Source organism: Beta vulgaris, chromosome 6 (assembly GCF_026745355.1).
Source record: "Beta vulgaris subsp. vulgaris cultivar EL10 chromosome 6, EL10.2, whole genome shotgun sequence".
NCBI lineage: Eukaryota > Viridiplantae > Streptophyta > Magnoliopsida > Caryophyllales > Amaranthaceae > Beta > Beta vulgaris.
Window position 1 is genome coordinate 33,223,608 of NC_079207.1, and position 20,082 is coordinate 33,243,689.

At 37.3% G+C, this 20,082-nt stretch overlaps 1 protein-coding gene across 2 annotated transcripts; it reads left to right on the forward strand.

Annotated features, from left to right (window-relative positions):
• The first annotated feature begins 1,043 nt into the window (after positions 1–1,043).
• LOC104896449 (cysteine--tRNA ligase 2, cytoplasmic) lies at positions 1,044–19,758 on the forward strand. 2 transcript variants are annotated; one of them, XM_010683197.4, is made up of 9 exons: positions 1,044–1,437; positions 2,904–2,967; positions 7,558–7,743; positions 11,679–11,849; positions 11,933–12,214; positions 12,332–12,457; positions 18,762–18,983; positions 19,074–19,187; positions 19,299–19,758. In XM_010683197.4, the coding sequence occupies exons 1-9, from the start codon at positions 1,256–1,258 to the stop codon at positions 19,530–19,532; spliced, it is 1,581 nt and encodes a 526-aa protein (XP_010681499.2). In that variant the 5' UTR covers positions 1,044–1,255; the 3' UTR covers positions 19,533–19,758. The 2 variants fall into 2 exon arrangements, with proteins under 2 accessions (XP_010681499.2, XP_010681500.2); XM_010683198.3 differs by having other exon boundaries at positions 1,376–1,437; positions 7,569–7,743.
• Positions 19,759–20,082: the final 324 nt, after the last annotated feature.

A 20,082-nucleotide genomic window follows, 5' to 3' on the forward strand; every position in this document is an offset into this window, starting at 1 on the left:
TAGATTATTTTTTTTTTATTTTTTTGTTTTAGATATTCACTTCTTGAATGTTCATCGTTAATTTTCTTTTTTTCTTCCTCTTTACTCTTCTTTTCTTCTTTTAATATAATTAAGCTTTCCAGATTTGAATAATGTTGATGAAGAAGGAACAAATGGAATTATTAGTTGAGTGATTGTAACTTTTGTCTTCAATATCCAGAAGTTTGGCAAGTTTGAAGTTGGTGATGCAGAAATAACCAAATCAATGTACATAATTTAAGAGTTAAAGTCTTATTGTTTTTATTGTAATTTTTTTTTTGGTTTTATTTTTTTTGTAACTTTTAGATCTAGTTTATCATTTTCTGTAATGAGCGAAAGTAATTACTAAGGATTTTAATTTTAGATCTACCCATGTTGAATTGAAAATTTTGAATTTGAGATTTTATGTTTGTATATTTGTTGATTTATGCTTGGTTTGTGTATATATATCTTCCTTAAAATTGCTTCAGATTTTAAGTAAAATTTTAAATCATTTGCATCTCTTAGATTAAAGGGATGTAGCTGATTTTTTTTAATTATGACTTCCATCATTAAGGACTAGCTAGCATTCCGTATCCGTGAGAATATTATTTGAAAATGGAGAGATTGGATAATTAAATGAAAATATAAACAAGTACATGATATTCAAAGTTTAATCCCTTATATTAAATGTAATTTAATTTTTTATTTAATTAATTATTAAATGTAAGAGATTTTGTAAATTAATATATTTAAATAATTTTGTAGATATAAAATAATAATTGAATTTTAGTAATATCTGGTTGAATACGGTCGGGTTCGGGGTTTGAAAACAAGTCTGTCTGAACAAGTCAGGATATAATCTTGCCGGGTGTCGGTCAGATCTGGGTAATAACAAGTCAGGTTTCGGTCAGGTCTGAGGATTGACCCTCACAAGTCGAACCAAGTTCAAGTCAGATCAGAATCAGGTTGATCTAGCGGTCAGATCTGTTTCTAACCCCACTACTTTTGTCTCCTCGTTTAAACCTAATCGGTTTCTCTTCGCCTCTCCGTTCAGGTGCTCGCCTTCACCTCGTTCGTGTTTTTTTCTTTTTTCTCTTTAAAGTATAGTTGACTTGGTAACTGGGATGTTTCAAATTGACTCAAAGTGAGATTACATTTTGTTTTTCCTTGTGGGAATATATTCTATTTTTCCTTACAAGAAACGCGAACTTTGAGCGAAGAGATTTTAGGGGTTTGAGCTCTGAAAACTGCAACAATGGCGGAAGAGAACTCCACTCGACCTCTATTTGTGCTCTATGACTCCATGACAAAGCACAAGCAAGTTTTCGTACCGAAGATTCCGAACAAGGTTGGCATGTATGTCTGCGGCGTTACTGCGTACGATTACAGCCATATCGGCCATGCTCGTGCTTATGTTGCTTTTGATGTACTCTACAGGTAACTTCTTCTCCTTCTACTTTTGCTTTCCTTGAAATGGGAGGATTTAAATTTTGCTTGGATTTCGATATCACCGATCTTAGTGTTTTCATCGAATTTGCAGAGTTTAATTTTGCTTGGAATGGCGATGAATTGAATTGATTTTTTGTCTTATTATATCATACATTTGGTTCTGTGTATTATTGCTTTCTGAATTTCGATCTATACATTTTACAGGTTTAGCATTGTAATTTTTCGATCTTTGGGTCCTTGTACTGCCCCTCTAGTACCTAATAATGGTTAGTGAGAACCGTCATAAGATTTCTTCTCCAATCGGGAACTTTACATGTGGTAATGCAATGGAATGTATTCCCATGTTTGCATTACCATCTAGAGATTTATGTTTGTGTGCTAATGGAAATAAACAATGCAAGGCAAATGCTTGAGAAGGATGATGCATTGAGTGCTTGAGATGTATTTGTACATTTACGGTGAAGATCCCACGGTTAATGTGTTCTAGCTTGTGTAGCACTTTGTTAATTTATTGCCTCATGCTGAATAAGGTGATTTCCATAATCTGTTTTGGATTCTTAGGGGGGGTGATAATGAGCCTAGTCAGTTTGTGAACTACTTAAAATACCTTGAAATTTTAAGGAGCCGATCAACAATAAGTTTGGCTCGGCTCAAGAGATCATTAAAGAGGATCGACATGTTTTTATGTTTTAAATTTCATTAAATTTTGGAAACTTTTTTTTTTTTTGAAAGAGTTAAATTTTGGAAACTTGATGTGTAATAACATTGTGAATTTGTACAAAATTATGAGGATTAAATTGTTAGCGAAAGCTTGATGATCAAATTTTTACAACATAAATAGGGTATTCACTTAATCATAATCTCTAAATTTAAGCTGGCTTTCAACCGTAGTTGAAGTTCAATATTTCAGCTCGAAAAAGCTTGAGAATTAGTTTAAGCTCGGATGTAAGTGTAGGGAACCAATTTGAACAACCTCCATCAACTTCACCCCTAATCACTCGTAGATTCTCATAATTGGTGTAACCCCCCTTTCTCTTCTATTAGGAATGTGCTCTGATTGCATCATGGGGGAACATGAATAGCTGCTTCAAATACAATCTGGAAGGACTGGGTACGGAATCTTGATATCCATGGGTTTATCAGATAAAGTTTAGTGGCACATACAATATGCCTTGTTGCTTTTCATGGGATTTCGATATTCTCGCCTTTTGAAAGCTGGATATTCATTTGAAGTGGGTGACAAAATTGCCACACGTGCTTTAGATGTGTCGTGATTGTAGAAAGTCGTGGAATCCCTTTGTTCTTGTCCCTTTATATATTGGTGCCTTTAGTACTTTATATCCTTTTTGTCACTGATGGCATCCATCGTGGTAACTGTGCTGCTGTTGATATTGGCCTGTTACAAAAACTTAATATGAAAACTTAATATGTTATGTTGCCATATTTTCATGCAGATATTTGAAGGAATTGGGCTATGAAGTGACATATGTTAGGAACTTCACAGATGTTGATGACAAGGTTAGAACTCGTTTGGTCTCGTATCCTAGCTAGCTAGATAAAGTTCCAAGAACCACAAGTGGAAATTCTTGCTTTACCCTTTGCGTGCATCTGATGGACTATTGGTTGGGTCTTTCACATTGACATATACTTGGACTAATGTGATGCTATATACAATGAATTTTTTTTGCATAAGATTTTATTTAGATTGAACAAATAATTAACATATCATTCTACGTTGCTTCATTGACATGTGAGTTGAAGTGTTTGAAACAATAAAGATTAGGAAAAATTGTCAGAAATAAGTTAACCCTTAAGACTTCCATTGAAATTAAGTCAACCTTTTGATTATCCTAAAATAAGCCAACTTTGTAGACACTTAAACTTTAAGTATGGAATAGATCCTTTTTGTGTGACAGTTATGACTTTTTAATTTCTGCTCCCTCCTCAATTTCTTTCTCTTCCTCTTTTAAACTTCTCAAATAAATTTCACCCCTTATTTTCTCTCTCCTCTTCACCACCACCTATATTTCTACTTTCTGTCCTCCCGAGCAACCCCTCGGTCTCAATCCTTCCCCAATTCATGCCCTCCTCCCATTTGATTATTCATCACCATCACACCCTCAATTCTCGACTATTCATCACCATCACCATCATTTTTGTGTGTGTTGCTGCTATGTTAAAGGAGAAGAAATGATGGGTTGAGGAGAGATTGATGAAGTTCAACACAGCAACACTAAACAAAACAAAAACAATAAGTTTATAAGGATTCAAGCCATAATTTCAGGAATCCACATCATAAGATACTTTGATCTTCTTCTTTTGCTCTTTCTTGATTTATTTTCTTTAAAAAAATGGGTTTTTGCGGGATTTTATGGTCATTTTCTCTTTTAAGTTTAGATGCTGAGGTTGGTAATGCTAAACGTGCTCATCCTCAAGTGAGAGGATGATGAAATTCAGTACTTCAGGTTTGCTTGAAGAGTCTGAGGCGTCTTTTTCGGAGATTAAATTACCCAATTTTGATTTTTGATGCCCCATTATCGTCTTTGTTGCAATCATCCACAACCAAGTTGAGTGCTACCTCAGTGATTCTTTGGTTATCTACTTCGTAATTCAGGCATGTCAATTGGTAAAAACACAACTATTCAACATCGATGAAACAGAAGATCTTATCTAATTAAGGCCTTTCCCGCATTAAACTTAAAACATTTGAAAAAATTGTTAGGAACTTTTTTGTCAGAAAAACAACAAAATATTGGAACATCCTTACAGCTCATAGACGAAGAACAAGGAAGGAAGAAGGTCTAAGTGTTGACCAAATGGGGAAGTTGGGTCTTAAATATGAAAAACAAAGGAAAAATATAAATAAACATAAGCAACGTTTACAAAATGACCTGCTATAACCTATTGTTGCAGATCACTTCTCACTCCAACTTGATATTAGCTTAAATGATAACAAAGTTAGCTTATTTTTGGGATAATCCAAAGGTTAACTTTATTTATCAGTGAACGGCTCAAAGGTTAGCTTATTCTTGAGAATTTTTCCTAAAGATTATATGTCTAAGTTGAAATTGCCTAAGTTCTCCTTTCTATTTCCTAGATAGAAGGCCCTAACTCTACAAGCAAACATAAGTGAGGTACAATTGCATATATTTGACTCCTTATTATGATCTAGATAAGAGACTTCTGGAGTACACATGTCAAATGGATGTGTGAAATTGGTTTTAGGCGTAGTGATTCCAGATTAACATCGGGTGATTTTCTGGTTGTATTCTGGTTTATGGTTATTTGAGTTCGGAAAGATAAGATGTCTAAGGAGTCAAATACTGATTTTAGAAGGCTGAAAGAGGATGTGTAAGTCTGAGTTTGGCTGTGTACTCATTTGAGCTTGCTCGTAAATTAAGGCCTTTGGTGGAAAATTTAAATATTATTTTATCCAAAGTATTGAACAACTTATTAAAAGCGACAACTTCATTTTATGCCCGTTATTGTTTGAATGCTTTTTAGTGGTTTGACATCTTTATGCCGCTAGCAGCAATACAAATATACAATGGTATCAACCTGACTTACCACCATGTAATTTTAGATTTAAAAAGCGCGCCCAAGGCGCTTCCGGGTGCTAGGCGAGTAGAGGCGCTAAGAAAATCGCCTCCTCAAACTCAGGTGAGGCGCATTACTTCAGGCGAGGACAGGCGTGTGCCTCTTGCCGCCTTTGTGAGAGGCGCAAGGCGCACCGCGTGACCGCTTTGAGTAAAGAGGCGCATGAGAAGAGGGTTGAGAGAAAATTTGAACTAAGAATCAGCAAAAAAAACAAAAATCTTTCAAAAGTAAACTTACTTGGTTTTAGATTCACGCATTTCAAGCAGAAGCCCTTTGTTAATTGGTTAAATTTCAGTAAAATTGAACCCTAATTTTTAAAACCCTAAATTGAGAGAAAACCCTAATTTATGGTCTGGTGGCAATTGATGACCGCGAAGTTGCCGGATTTAACAGAGGAAAGCGATGGGCCATCTACTATTAGTTTCTGACGCCGACGAATTAGTTGTTCCGGTGTTCTTTTCTCTTTCTTCGTTCTTCGTTTCTTCTTTCTTTCTACTTTGTGCGATTATTGTTCATGGCTTATATTTGGAGTGTGCTATGAGCGGTAAGACACTAGGACCCCACTCCCCTTTCTTTTAAAATAAAAATAAAAATAGCTTCATATTTCCTGTATTTTTTTTAATAAGTGACACGTATTCCTTTTTGGGAAATATCATAATAAGTGAAACATAACTCAAAATGGTTAAAAACTTACATTTTATTACAAAACTACCCTTATTAATTTCACTCACCTACTAACCTAACCTTCATTATTTAATTTAATTCCCTCATAAGTTAATTTAATCAACCACCCACCCACCTATCCAACCCAGCCCTCTCTCTTTCCTCCTTACACCATAACCACCGTGCCCACCACTCATCCAAACAGCCCCCCTTTTCTCCTCCTTACCCCATAATCACTAACGCTCACACCGCTCCCGCACCACCGACACCCCCACCACCACGCACCACCTTATTCTCCTCTTCGTTCCTCCATCTTCTTCTCCCCTAAAAAACCAGAATTCTCATCTCATCCTCTTTATTCCTCCACCTTCTCTTACCCAGAAACCAGATGTGAGCCCTTATTTTCCTTCTGTCTTCCTCCACCACTTTTCGTAGCTTGGATCTCAAAAATTGAAACGAAAATGGTTGGGTTTAGGTTGCGGGAAGAAAATGGTGTGACCTTAACCCAGAAATCGAGAAATCGAAATTTGTATGTTTAGCAGCGGTTCGACGGTGTATTGAGGCGACAGTAAGAAAATGGTGTGACCACAACCCACTTTTCGAAAATTGCAACGAATCTCAGTGATGGAAAATGGTTTTCATAGTGGTGAACGAAATTTTTGGCAATGGTGCGACAGTTGGTTGAGGATGGTGTTTGGGTTGAGGTGGCGGTGGTGCTTGGGTTGAGGTGGCGTTGGTGTCCGGTTCAGGTAGCGGTGGTGCTTAAGTCCCGTGGCTCATCTGGTAAGGCAAATTAGTTTAGGGTAGTGATTAAGTTCTTTAGTTTATTTGCTTAATTGTGGTCCCCAACTTTCTCCCTCTAGATTTCTTAAGAAGTGTGCCCTTTCTGTGCGGGGGGGAGGGGGTTTCTGGGTGGCGCAGCGGTGGGGGGGATGGACGAAGGGAGAGGAGAGGGGGAAGAAGTGAGGGAGGGAAGAAGGGAGAGGAGAGAGGGTAGTGGTGAAGGGGGGGGGGTGTGGTGGAGGGTTGCCTCAGGATGGGGGGTGGGGGTGATGGGGTGGGGGTGAAGTGAGGGCTGCAGGGGTGGCTGGAGGCAGGTGGTGATTATGGAGGAAGAAGGGAGATACAAGTGGTCAACGCCGGAATTGAGATGGTCAACGCTGGAAAATGGTTTCAAGTTTCATCTTGTAAAAATAATTAACTTTTTGGTTTGTTTTCACAAAGAATGCTTTATAAGGTTTTTTTTTTTTTTTTTTTTTTTTTTTTTTTTTTTTTTGCAAAAATGAACTTGTAAAAGGTTTTGTTTTGGCAAAATTTCCATAAAAATACTATTATTTTGCTTTCAACTTTTATAATATCACCCACTTTCATATGGCCCACATTCTCTCTTCCTAATAAACAATTCGTAAAAAGTGTACCAACTTCTATATTTAATTATGATTTAATACAATTAATGTCCTATGCATGATTTCTTCTTAATACTTGTGCCCAAAAGAAATGGACACTCTATTTAGAGACGGAGGTAGTATATCCCAATAAAAATTTATGTAGATATTTTAGTATTTTTTTTTCTGTAGTTAGATTTTGAGGCTGCGTTGGGCAGGTTTTCTTGATCTGAAAGCATGTGCAATTTTAACTGAGGCACCCACCGCCAGTTAAGTAACCCCTAAACTAAGATACAAAATGATTTTCATAAGTAGAGTCCATTGAATACTATATTTATGTTTATGATTGAGTACTTAACTTAAAGCTTTCAACATGCCTTGTTTAGTATATAGTTTTGTTGGCTCTTTCTGATTCCAGGTTTTGACTGCTGCTTTATTGGTTCTCTTGTCTGAAACTCTTTAGATAATTCGCAGAGCAAATGAGCGTAAGGAGATTGATACAGAAGATCCACTGAGTGATCCACTAAATTTAAGCAATCATTTTTGTGAAGAGTTCCTCAAGGATATGGAGAATCTACAGTGCCTGCTACCTACTCATCAACCACGTGTTTCTGATCACATGGATCAGATTAGAGATATGATATCCAAGGTGAGAATCATGATTTTGTGTATTGTCTTTGTCTTGGTGAATTATTTTATAAGCACTATTTGTCCCAAAATAAAGTTGTTTGGAGAAGTTTTGCATTTGTGTGTAGTTAATTTTAGATATTTGAGTTTTGGAATAATTGTTCCTGAACTTAAGCGTATTCCTTTCTTGAAGTCTTATTTTTGGAAATTATTGTGCCAAACTACCTAATAAATGAATCAATAAATAAATAACTACCTAATATACTTCCTTCGTTTCCAAATAAGTGTAACATGGAGAAGTGACACACATACTAGTGCACTTAGAGAGAGAAAGTTTGGGATCACACCTAAAAAGGATTAGAAAACTTAATTAAATAAACAATCAACACTAATTACACATAACACTATATCCCGAACACCCTCCACCACAACACCGCCACCACTAGCTAGCGCCACCACCGGTCATCGATTACTACCACTGTAAACCTCTTTCCCCCTCCCCCACCCCTTCCCACCACAAAACCCCCCATCCCTACCCCTCCCCCACCCGAAACTACCCTCCTCTCCCACCCCTTGCGAATTTTTCGTGTTGCTGAAGCTTCCCTCTATCAATCTCCAACTTGCAACCCATATAAATTTTTACCTGGTGCGTATTGGGGTAGATGGTCAGATGTGGACTTTTAGTTGAACTCGTAAATGATAATTTGTTCTTTGTGGAGGTTTGGGTTTTGCAAACGATTTTTCTTTTGAACTTGATCAATTTCTGTACCTATAATAAGTCTTTTTTCATATGAAATTATGAATTTATACCTGCATGCTCATGTGGGGGTTTGCACCCTCTGCAATCCATATCCAAAAGAATCAAGTGTCAATGAGAATCAGACGAATAATGGAGTTGGGACTTGGGAGAATGAATATTTGACAAGATAAATAATCTATGCATCTAAAAAAAGGCATTATCATGCTAGCTGATGCACTACATGGCACTCTTCTACATCCATGGGCCTCACTCCAAGTCACTCCCATACATATAAACAAATTAGGAACATGATCATTGCAAGTCTTGAACATGGGACCTTTAATTTGTATATTAGAGAATTACCTACTATACATGTAGTCTTACAACTCATGTCATGATTAAAAAATGACACTATGATATGAACTTAGTTATTTTTAAAGAAAGATCCATTCACCAATTTCACACATAAGTTCATACCTGTTACCTATGCAATCACCTCGAGCATCGCCTTGGGCCCAAATCTAGTTTATATGTCACTAGTTGGACGAGGAGTACAAAATAAGACTAGCTATTCTCAAACAATTATTAGTCTATTGCTAATAAGATCAATTCCTTTTCATTTCCATCCGAGTAATTGTTGAAATTCCTGGCCACCTTAGTCCTCACGGAGTCTATGGAAGTTGCTCTATTGCACAATGAATTGCTTGAAAAGGTGGCTCCTGAAGCGATGCACTACATGAACATTGCACCATCGGGCTACATCAAAACGTGCTCCTTAGCCTCTTCAAAACCCATATAAAGCATCTGCAACCAATATGAACCTGTAAGGGATGAATCTAAGGCTTTGTATGTGAGCGAAACATAACTTCCGACTTGACCTTGAACATGATATGTGAGCAAGAGTCACTATTAACTCAGCAAGACAAGGAATTTTTCTATTGAGTAATGGGAAGCGGGCTACTCCTCGAAAATGTCCATAGTTGGTTGGGACTTCATTCGCTTTCGGCTACCTTCTCCTCGAGGTCTAGTCTGAGTCCGGGTGAGAAAGTTAGAAAATAAGTAGAATATCTGCAAGGTCAACCCTTGATCCTGCTGACTCTGGATGAGTGAGACTAGCGTCCACCTTTGAGACTGAGATGAGTGCCAAAGAGTTAGGCAAAAGCCCCTATACCATTGAGGTTGTAGAGAAGGCTCTAGGTTGTACATAAGAAAATAAGTAGAATACCGACAAGGTCAACCCTTGATCCTGCTGACTCTAGATGAGTGGGACTAGCGCCCGCCTTTGAGACTGAGATGAGTGCCAACGAGTTAGAATTTGCTACTTAGGCAAAAGCCCTTATACCAACAAGACTATACAGTAGAGGAAGAGAAGAAGGCAGGAGAGGATGTTGGCCTCCCCTTACTTGAAGTTCTGGAGGGAATATTACACGGAAATGGAGAATTTGATACATTTGATCCACCTTGTAGGCTGGTTTGCTTCATGTTAATACCTTTTGTCCTGCATTTCATCGGCATTGTATTGCTGCTACCTAAGTTAGATGTCATAGGCCTAAGATTAAGCGCTTGAGGCCGAATCCTCGGAAAGATTTGGAAGTGGATCTCACTTCCTTTCCCCCATAGCATAGCCAGAAAGGATAGCGTATCTACAGAAGAGAGAATACGGGCCTTCCCCTTAATTTAGTTTAGACGCGGTTCGAATGCCTTTACGCTATAGGCTGTGTTAAGCATACCCGATCGATCAAGACTCGAACCGGTGTCGCTCATCCTTTTTGGACCCTTCGCCCACTTGCCTAGAAGCGTAATCCTCGTGGATTGGGAGAAGTTTTCGTATTTAATATCTCCACTAGACATGTCACTCTTCGTAGAACAACGAGACCCACTGATTTTGAACTTCAATTTCTCTTTCCGTGGGTACTATGCCGGTAAGAATGAAACCTTTGGAAAAATGAAAGTCGTTGCTAGAGGCAGCTCTTAGTAGCTAGGAGAATTCCTTCATGATGGCAAACGTAAGATCGCTCATCTTCGTCCAGGTAAGAGGCCAATGCTAGATTCATATGACACTTATTTCATTCTAAACTAAAGAATTTCGTCTTTTATAGTTTACACTTTTGAATGTTAGTCGCGAATTCTGAAAGTTGAGATATCGGTTTTGAAAAACCAGCGCCCAAAAGCAAATAACTAGTCTATCAAGTCCGAACCGTTTTTCTTCCAAGCCAAGAATCTTTTCCTCCCCACCACAATGGGAGATGGTAAAAATAAAGGGGATTACCCCGGTCAAAATACTCAATTCAAGCACGAACCGCTACCTCCTCTTCCATCCTCTTCTCCGAGTTCAGCAGAAAAAAAGTCAAACTCGTTAGCTCATAACAGCGCATTCGTTCACTCAAGAAGTTTATTTGTTAACTAGCTTACTTTTAAATGTTCCGGAGCCTTTCGAGGGATCCCTCACTTGGAAAGCGGTAGCAATTGCGGCTAAATAACTTTACTTAAAAAAGAAAATGAAGACATATATCTTATGTGACCATTGAACCTTGCTGGACTACGGGAAAGATCGCATGCTACTGGTTCACTCCGCCCAGCCTTGGACAGCTGGAACGGATCCGGATACTTGCTTTCAAGCGCTTTGCCTCACTACAGCGATAGACGAATTAGCTCGATCTCCTACTAATGAAATGAAACCCGAAGGAGAGTCAAAAGAGTTTCTAAAGTGAAAAAGACTCGACCAGCTTCCGCTTCAGGAATCGTCGGAACTAGATGAAAGCCAGTGCCATTCGCACTTGACATGCAAAGCACAACCTATCTTCACCGACAAAGAGAAGGATTTCTACCCACAGTGCGGTATATAGATGTCCAACATGATAGTCAACCATGGTCTTGCAAGATGACAAATGTTCGCAAGAAAAAAGGTATTAGGCTTGCTCAATGTCAATTCCCACCGAAAAGCCTTTACCTTAAGAGGAGAGTTAAGCTTTGAAATAAGTAGCTGCTAGAAAAGCAGGATTTGCAGGAACACAAAAATGACTTGGGTGATAAGGTTCTTTCCGACCCACACCACATAATCCTCCACTCCAGAAGCCAAAACGAAGATTTATATATACTTGAATATTGCGTCATATTCTCCTTTATTTGGGGTTTTAGTTTCTATATCTTCTGTTCGAGTACCATTCTTTGCTGACCTTTTTTCTTTTTTTGTTTGTTTTGTTTTGGGCTCATTGCAGATAATTGAAAAGGGCTATGCATATCCTCTTGATGGGGATGTTTATTTTGCTGCTGACAAGTTCCCAAAATATGGGCAGTTATCTAGGCGGAAGCTTGAGGACAACAGAGCAGGTGAAAGGGTTGCTGTAGATTCTAGAAAGCGTCATCCTGCTGATTTTGCTTTATGGAAGGTGCAGAAAACATTAGACATTCTTGTTGCTGTATATATATTATGGTTATGCTATCATCTTCCATGAGATTGATCATTTTGCAGGCTGCAAAACCCGGTGAGCCAAGTTGGGACAGTCCATGGGGTCCAGGAAGACCAGGATGGCACATAGAATGCAGTGCAATGAGTGCTCATTATTTGACTTCCTCTTTTGATATTCATGGTGGTGGGATGGATTTGATCTTTCCTCATCATGAAAATGAACTGGCGCAGAGCTGCGCTGCATGTGAGGAGACTCGCATTGGGTACTGGTTGCATAATGGCTTTGTGACAATCAATGAAGAGAAGATGTCAAAGTCAACCGGAAACTTCTTTACTATTCGTGAGGTTTGATCTATGATATGCAATGCTGCAGTTTTTGCTGCTGTTGGCAAGTCTCATAATGAGCTGTCTGCATTTTTTGTTGACATATGCTTATATGTGGTTTCTCCTTCTTAAACCTAGGTGACCAAACAATACCATCCTTTGGCTTTGAGGTACTTCCTGCTAAGCATGAACTACAATTCTCCTGTCAATTATTCCTTGTCGCAAATTGATCTTGCATCCGAGGCACTGTTCCGCATTTATCAGGCAAGTACTCGGTGCCTTTTGTTTTTGGTATTATCTCTTTGCTGTACTCTGGTGACTGCTTGGAATCTCTTATTACATAGGATGTGTGTACTTTCTGGTCTGGTATTCTGAAGTAGCTATAATTTTTTTTGACTTTGTGTTATGTAGTCATGATGTAAACTTACTACTAAAGAAGCTATGTTGCCTAGCTTGCATGTATCTCAATCTGCTGCTGAGGATTTGACAGATGCTGTGTGTTCACTTCAGGAACATCTCTGGCTGCTTTGGCTTTTCGTTATTCTACTCCCTTTAATCCATATTAAACCCCCCTTTGACTATTTCTAGTCAACATTTTTTTTTTTGAAGTTTGCTTCCTGAATCTTCAATAAAATTTACATCGTCTTGTAAAATAGTTTTGTTCTAATATCTGTCTTAAAAAGTACTTCCTCTGGATGTGCGGAGGATCAGTTTCCAGTAAAGGGATATTCTGAAATAAAACAAGAAAAAATGAATTTGATTAATTCAACTTCTAGAACTCTAGAACAATTAGATAATTGCAAAAAGGAAACAATACTTTATGTACAACAAAAAACGATTAATCAAGTCCGACAACGGGTTCCACCAAGCCTTACAAGGAGCTTGGGAACTCTGGATAGTTGTTTGAAAAACAAAGTACATATATAACTTTTCAGATTGCTGCATTTCTCATTCATGGAAGGTCCATATTAATTGCAACATTACTAATATGAGCTATGGGTTCTCTCTATCTCTCTTCTATCACATGGGTCCTTCTTTCTGTCTATTTTTATCTCTATCCTCTTCAAAGGACCTCTGCAATTTGTGTACCCAATTTACATGTTGCAATTGAAAAAAGATGGTTACTGTTGGCGCCTTCAGTCCAATCTACTATTCACATATACACCCGTTGTTCTCTTTCTAATTGCTACATATACCATAGATAAATGTCTCAATCTTGTTACTACATTTTTAATTTTTGGCTTGTAATCCCCATATTATTCCTACCTATAATTCCCTTCTTTTTGTCGCTTACCTATATCATTCCTACCCTAGTTTACCCTTGTTTCTGTCATCGATGATCTACCTATAAAGTAGCGGTCCCCTGCACTTGTATTTGCTAAAATTCTTTGCCATTTCACAACGTAGCAACTAAAGGGAGACGTAGGGTTTTTACATTGCTTATGCTGTTATGCATGATCCCTATGCAGTTAAAACCATATATTGGGACAGTAAAAAATGGAGTTCTTATTAACTATGTATAGGATGGAGGAGAAGTAAGTTAGGCTTTTTGAAGAAAACCACCAAATATGATTTTTAAGGCTATGAAACACCCCATATATCATGTATGTCATGTCAAACACACCAAAATAAGCAATATATTGAATTAGAAGCATAGGATAGGAAAGGTTTTGACAGGCTGGCCCGGTTAAGATCATGTGCATGGTGAGCAACCACTGACTACAGAGGGGCCCCAAATATAAGGGCCCAATTATGTCTATTGTTTTTTTTAAAAAAACTAAATCACATTAATGCTTCACGTGTCTAAAACAGAGAGAGAGATGTGGGAAGTCGTGCTTTTGCAGAAAAAGAGAAACCTTATTTTACCCCCCTTCTCTTCCAATTTTAAGGTATACAATTCTCCCTTTAACTTCTTTTACGATGATCTATAAGCCCTTCATCTTGATTTTCATTTGCGTTTGTAGAACTTTGATGATTTTTTCTCTTCCAATTTCCAAAACCCTACTAATGAATCCTCTGTAGTTTCATTCTCGAAAAAAATCCAAAAAAATTTCAATCTTCTCCATTACAACTCTAAAGTAAGGTTTAATTGGCAATTAAACCTTACATTTTTTCATCTAAAAGTAATTCGTAGAAGCTTGATCTCATTAACTAACTCGTCGCCACATTCTTCACTTTATTGATAATAGTACGATACAACTTCTAGAGAGAAGAGAAATCAAGGGTTCCTTGTGCGTTCAATCCTTCTTTTGTTAACTACCCAACCCAACTTTCTAATTCAACAACCCTAATCTCCAATTTCCATAGAGAAAATACAATTATTAGTCACATGAAACTTTTTACTGTCATTCTGGTGGATAGTTGGAGGCGCTGATTTCATATTTTAATTATGAAGTTTTTGGTGCAATTATTTTTTAAGGTGAAGCTTCGCTGGTTTAATTGGTTTTACAATTTTGAGTTTGGGTGCGTCCTTTAATGTGCTAATCTCCTAGAAATTTTAGATGAAATTTTACTTTTAATATTTATAGGTCTTTTTCTTACTCTCTAGCCTCATAATTTAATTTAGCACAAGGCCCCTAAATTGTACGAGATAGCCCTGATAGGAAAAAGCACCTTGCATGAGGAGGCGGCCACATACCCCCTTGTGGGGTGGCCTCCAAGAAGAGAGATATCATGATCCAAATACACAATTTGTTTTGTACATGCTGCCGCACCTTTTGTGAATGCATGCAACAATTCGTGGAACACTTACCAATCTAGATCTTCTGAATGCTAACACAAGAGATATAGAGCCAATCACTAATGCTTTTAAGGGCTTGCCGGTTAAACTTACACTTGAAATAAAGACGAAAAACAAGCATGAAGGATCATCACGACCCCAAAGGAGAACAAGGTTGCAATTGTTCCTAACTTGCCAAAACTAACCAGCATATGACTCAATGCTTAGGAATATTCAAACGATACGAAACCCATCTATGTCAATTGCACTTTGGGCGAGTACCTTGAAGCTAGAGCTGGCAATAGGTCGTGTCATGTCTATTTTGTGCTCGTGTCATTTATTAACAGTGCCAAAAACTCTCGACACTAACCCTACCCGTTTAATTAATTGTGTCAAAACCCCTTGACACTAACCTGACCCGTTCAATTAAGCGGTTACACGTGTTGACTTATTTAACCTATTTATATCCCAAAAAGAATTTTAAAAATAAATTGATTTTTTACGTCCAATGTCTACCAATCCATGTTTATTTAGATAATACTTCCTTCATCCCTAAATAGAGTTCCCATTTCTTCTAGGCACAAGTATTAAGGAGAAATCATAAGTGGTACTGGGATCTTAGTTGTATAAAATGAAAATTAATAGATTAAAGTTGTGATACTATCCATGAATTGTTTATTAAGGAGAGAGAGGATGTAGGCCACTTTAGAAAGTCATCTTTTTCTTAAGGAACTTTACAAAAAGGTGAAATCTAAATAAAATTTTCATTGGTGGACTCATACCAAATAAGAAAATGGAAAATCTATTTAGGGCATTTATAAATGGAAAATTGGGAACTTTATTTAGGGATGGAGGGAGTAACTTGCTAGTGATTTAAAGAATTCATTAATCTTTTGCCAACTTATACCCTTAATGGCGCTAAAATGTTAAAATGTCCTCTATTTTTAATGTAAACCTGTAAAGTCCTGTAAGTTTCGTGTTGAAAATCTCAACACTAACCAAACCAATTTATTAAACGGGAAAACACTTGTTAAGCTGTATATATAAACGTGTCCAAAATCTTGACACTAATCTATTCTTTTCATATCCAATTCTTGTCGTGTTGTAGTGTCATGTCAACATTTGACAGCTCTACATGAAGCCAACAATATCCAATTTTGATATAAAAAGTGCCTTTAGAGCTAGCTGTGAAAACAGACCCACGCTAACCAATTTCATATCTGTCCCTCGCCTTGAATATCAAAATAATAAGTCGATTTGACTTTCATGCTAAGTTTGACAATTAATGTTCATCTGTTCATCACTACCAATATATAAAGCATATAATACCTTATTTTTTGTATTTGTTGTGATGCAAGTATTTTTGAGATGAATGTAGTGGGATTTTGTTTACACTGTAAGTCAATTTGTCAATATAATGTTTTTAAAATAGCTGTCAATATTAACTGGCATTGACCCAAAAATTTAGGTTGGCCTTTTTTCTTGGAGGTGAGCCTGGGTGGGGGAGCGTTGGTAATTGAGCACAAGTTTTAAAGTGTGCATTGCTTAAGAAACTTTAGCTAAAGATGAATGATGAAATGGATTATGAAGAACCAGCTTGCTGCTCTTCCTAGATATGAGTGGCTCTACATAGCATAGAGCTATCCAGGCAGAATTATGAAAATTATTAAATACTGAAAGACATAAAACACATATATGTTATGCTTGTGAAAGATTATGGGAAATGTAAATGTGTCAATTGAAAAGTCATGATAGATGATGAAGTATGGGATACCAGGGGGTGGTAATACATACATGCGTTTGATATTCATAGCCAATAAAAGATACAGTACATATTGATTTTTTCTCACTCGGTTACCCTTTCCCTTCTGTCTTTTGCCTGAAATACTAGCAATATATCCCAAATTTTATAGATCTAGGTTAACATTCAAAAATTCTAGATTGATAACAGAGGAGAAGTGTTTATAGATTGATGACGCAGGAGCATGTCCATACTCTCTTTCCATGCCCGTGCCCGTGCCCGTGCCCGTCTTAAGTAGCTGATAGGTTTCTATCAGCATCGTTGTATTTCATTCGAAAGATGCTTAGAGCCACTGAGGGAAGAGTTATCTTGCTTTCTATGTCTACCTTGTAGACATTCCAATATATCTCTTTAGCCTTTTGCATTACATCCCTAAGGAGTCGAATGTAATATGCCTTGTGCAATGCTTGGATGGATGCTAGATTTCTTAGAAACTCATCTTTGTAGTTGCTTTTTTTTTGAGATTCTATTTACACTGCTATACATGCCGATATAAGCTGGGGACATGCTGCTTTTGTGGTTGTTCATTCTTGCATTGCACTATATTGAAGGCTGCAGAAAAGGCATCGAAATTGCATCCAAAGCTAAGGTTGCAGTTATAAGTGTTTGAATGTAGCTGCAACTGTTGCTTGTGTTTAAGTAGTTTTAGAAGATTAGTACTTTGAGTCTGACTGATTATACCTGTACTGGCGTTATCTTGTTTTTATGTCAAATGGTCTAAAATTCTTTATTGCCGTGTCATCTGTGTGATGCTGGCTACTTTTGGCAACATTGGATTTTAGGACTATGTGATTGACATCTCCTAGCTGCTGAGAGGGTAAGCCACATAGGAAATGGCAGTGTCTAGATTTTAATGATTATTGAAGGGGGGGGGGGGAGGAGAGAAAGACCGGAGATGACGTAGCTTTTTCATCATATGGTCTAATGAAAGGAAGTGAGGAAGTTTTTGTTTGGTTAGCTACTCAGATTTTTTTTTTTTTTTTGAAGTCATTCAGAAGGATTGGCGTCATTGGCTTTGCTGTGAATTCCAAATTCTACCAATCTTATGGTGCAGTAAATATGATGGAATTATTTCTATCCAATTCCTTCCTTTCTTAATATTCTACGGGAAAGCTAAAATTAACATGGGAAAGTGACCTAATCTTTTTCCACTTTATCACCTTTACCACCAATTCTTTGAACATGTCTTATATAGAGTGAGGTTTAACAACTATAAGAGTACATCCAATGACATTAAGTATATAGTCAGGCTGCCATTTTTGCCCTTCGGTTTTCTTTTGTACTATTTGAATACACTCAATTGGTTGATTTTACATTCTCCGTTCTACCAAATAGATTATTTCCAAATTGAGTTCTAACTTTTATAGACTCGTTCGAGTTAGGTACCAATAATATTTGTTTCATGTAATAGCTGTCATATCATGATCTGTCTTGTACTTCATTTTCTGATGTAACATACAAATCCTAATTTGTGACATAATATTGTAAGGCAATATAAGCATACCAATTCAAATATAAGTTTATTTGACATTGTGGAATGTCATATTGTGTCTCCCTCTCTTCCCACCCATTAGGGTTGGACGTAGGCATGGGGAGTTCACATAATTTTGTATTTCTTCTGCTGTGGAATTGCGTATCTGAGCACCTGTGGTAGGAATATTTGGTCTCTATATGCTAATATTTGTTCTCCTATACTTCCTCTATTTTTTAATACTTGTACAATAGGAACCTTTTCTACTTTCATGCTTGTACTATGTGTACGTAAGAAAAAAAAATGTCATGTCTAATCTTATTAGATTCTTCTTCTGTGTGTTTTTTAATAAAATCTACTCTTCGCGCTTGTTAATTTTGCATAAATAAAATTATTACTCAAAGTTGTGCATTGGCAAGTATATCAAGTCCTTTCAGTAGAACTATTAAGAAACAGGAAGTATTGGTGTCTTTCCATACTTTCTTTTGCCCGATTCTAGTGGATTACAATATTGGAAGAACTATTGCTATGATTTTTTTTTTTCTGATTATATGCTTTCTTCTCTTTTGATATCCAGACATTGCAAGATTGTAGAGATGCTTTGTTGTCATTTGATGTTGGAAACGCAAATGAAAAGGTTAAACCAAACAGCAAGCAACCTAGTAAACCTTCTGAGGCTGAGAATCTGAAGAAGGATTTTGAGTGCAAAATGTCTGACGATTTGCACACATCAGAAATATTGAAGGGCAGTCTTCAAGATGCACTGAAGTTTATCAACAACGAATTGAATGGACTCAAGGTGAGAATATTCGTCATGCCTTCATTCAGTTCCCTTCTTCCTAAGCAAAAAATAAAATCTAATGCAAAATTTGGAATGTTCTGATTCCAGAAGAAGCAAAAGCAACAAAAACTTTTAGCTGTTCGGTCTCTCATTGAATTGGAGGAGGCAATCAGGAAGGTTTTGGATGTCCTAGGGCTGCTTTCTGCTGAGCCTTATTCTGAGGTCATTAAAGTCTTCATATATACGTTAAAGTTACCCCCTCCACCTCCCCCCCTCCCCCTCCCCTCTTTAACCTGCTGCATATCGTTAACAATATTGTTGCTTTTTAAGCAGGTTTTGCTGAAGTTGAAAGAAAAGGCTTTAATTAGAGCTGAGATGGATGAAGATGAAGTATCGCGTCGGATTGAAGAAAGGACCGTAGCTAGGAAGAACAAAGATTTTGCAAAAAGTGATCAGGTGAGGAGTGAATTAACTGCTAAGGGTATCAGCTTGATGGATTTACCAACTGGGACGACATGGAGGCCATGTGTGCCAGAAGAAAAACCTCAGATTCCTACAACAGAATGATGCAGTTAATAAAGTGATGTTTACTTTTAGCGGTTTAATTTCCTTTTTCTTTTCTGAAGATTACATTTATATATCTCTTGAGAAAGTATCACCCAAAGGCTCCAGGCAAATTTTGTTGTGGGGCTCTATCTTTTTCCCATTTGTGGTAAACTCGTGTTTTTTTTACCACAACCATCAATACAGTGGGAGCTGTTAGACAGGTAAATATTAAACTTTTTTATTTTTCTGTTTTGTTTTTTGTTCTTTAGTTCTTTTTGTGCGCATGTGGGCATGCGTTTGCGCACACGTGTTTGTGTTGTGTTGTTTGAAATAAGCTTTAAATGACTCCACATGGCTGTTAGGTTAGGTCTTATGTGATTTTGGTTTCATCCAATGCCTGTTTAAGTATTTGGATAGTAAATGAACAGAGAATTATAGCGTTAAAAGCTTAGCATGGTTTTTAGGCTCCATTTGGTTGGACAAGAAATCGAAATGAAAAAACATTGTAGGGGAGAGCACAACAGTAGATTAGTTGTCCTTTGTCTGGTTCCTTGCCTGAAAATTTAGGAGA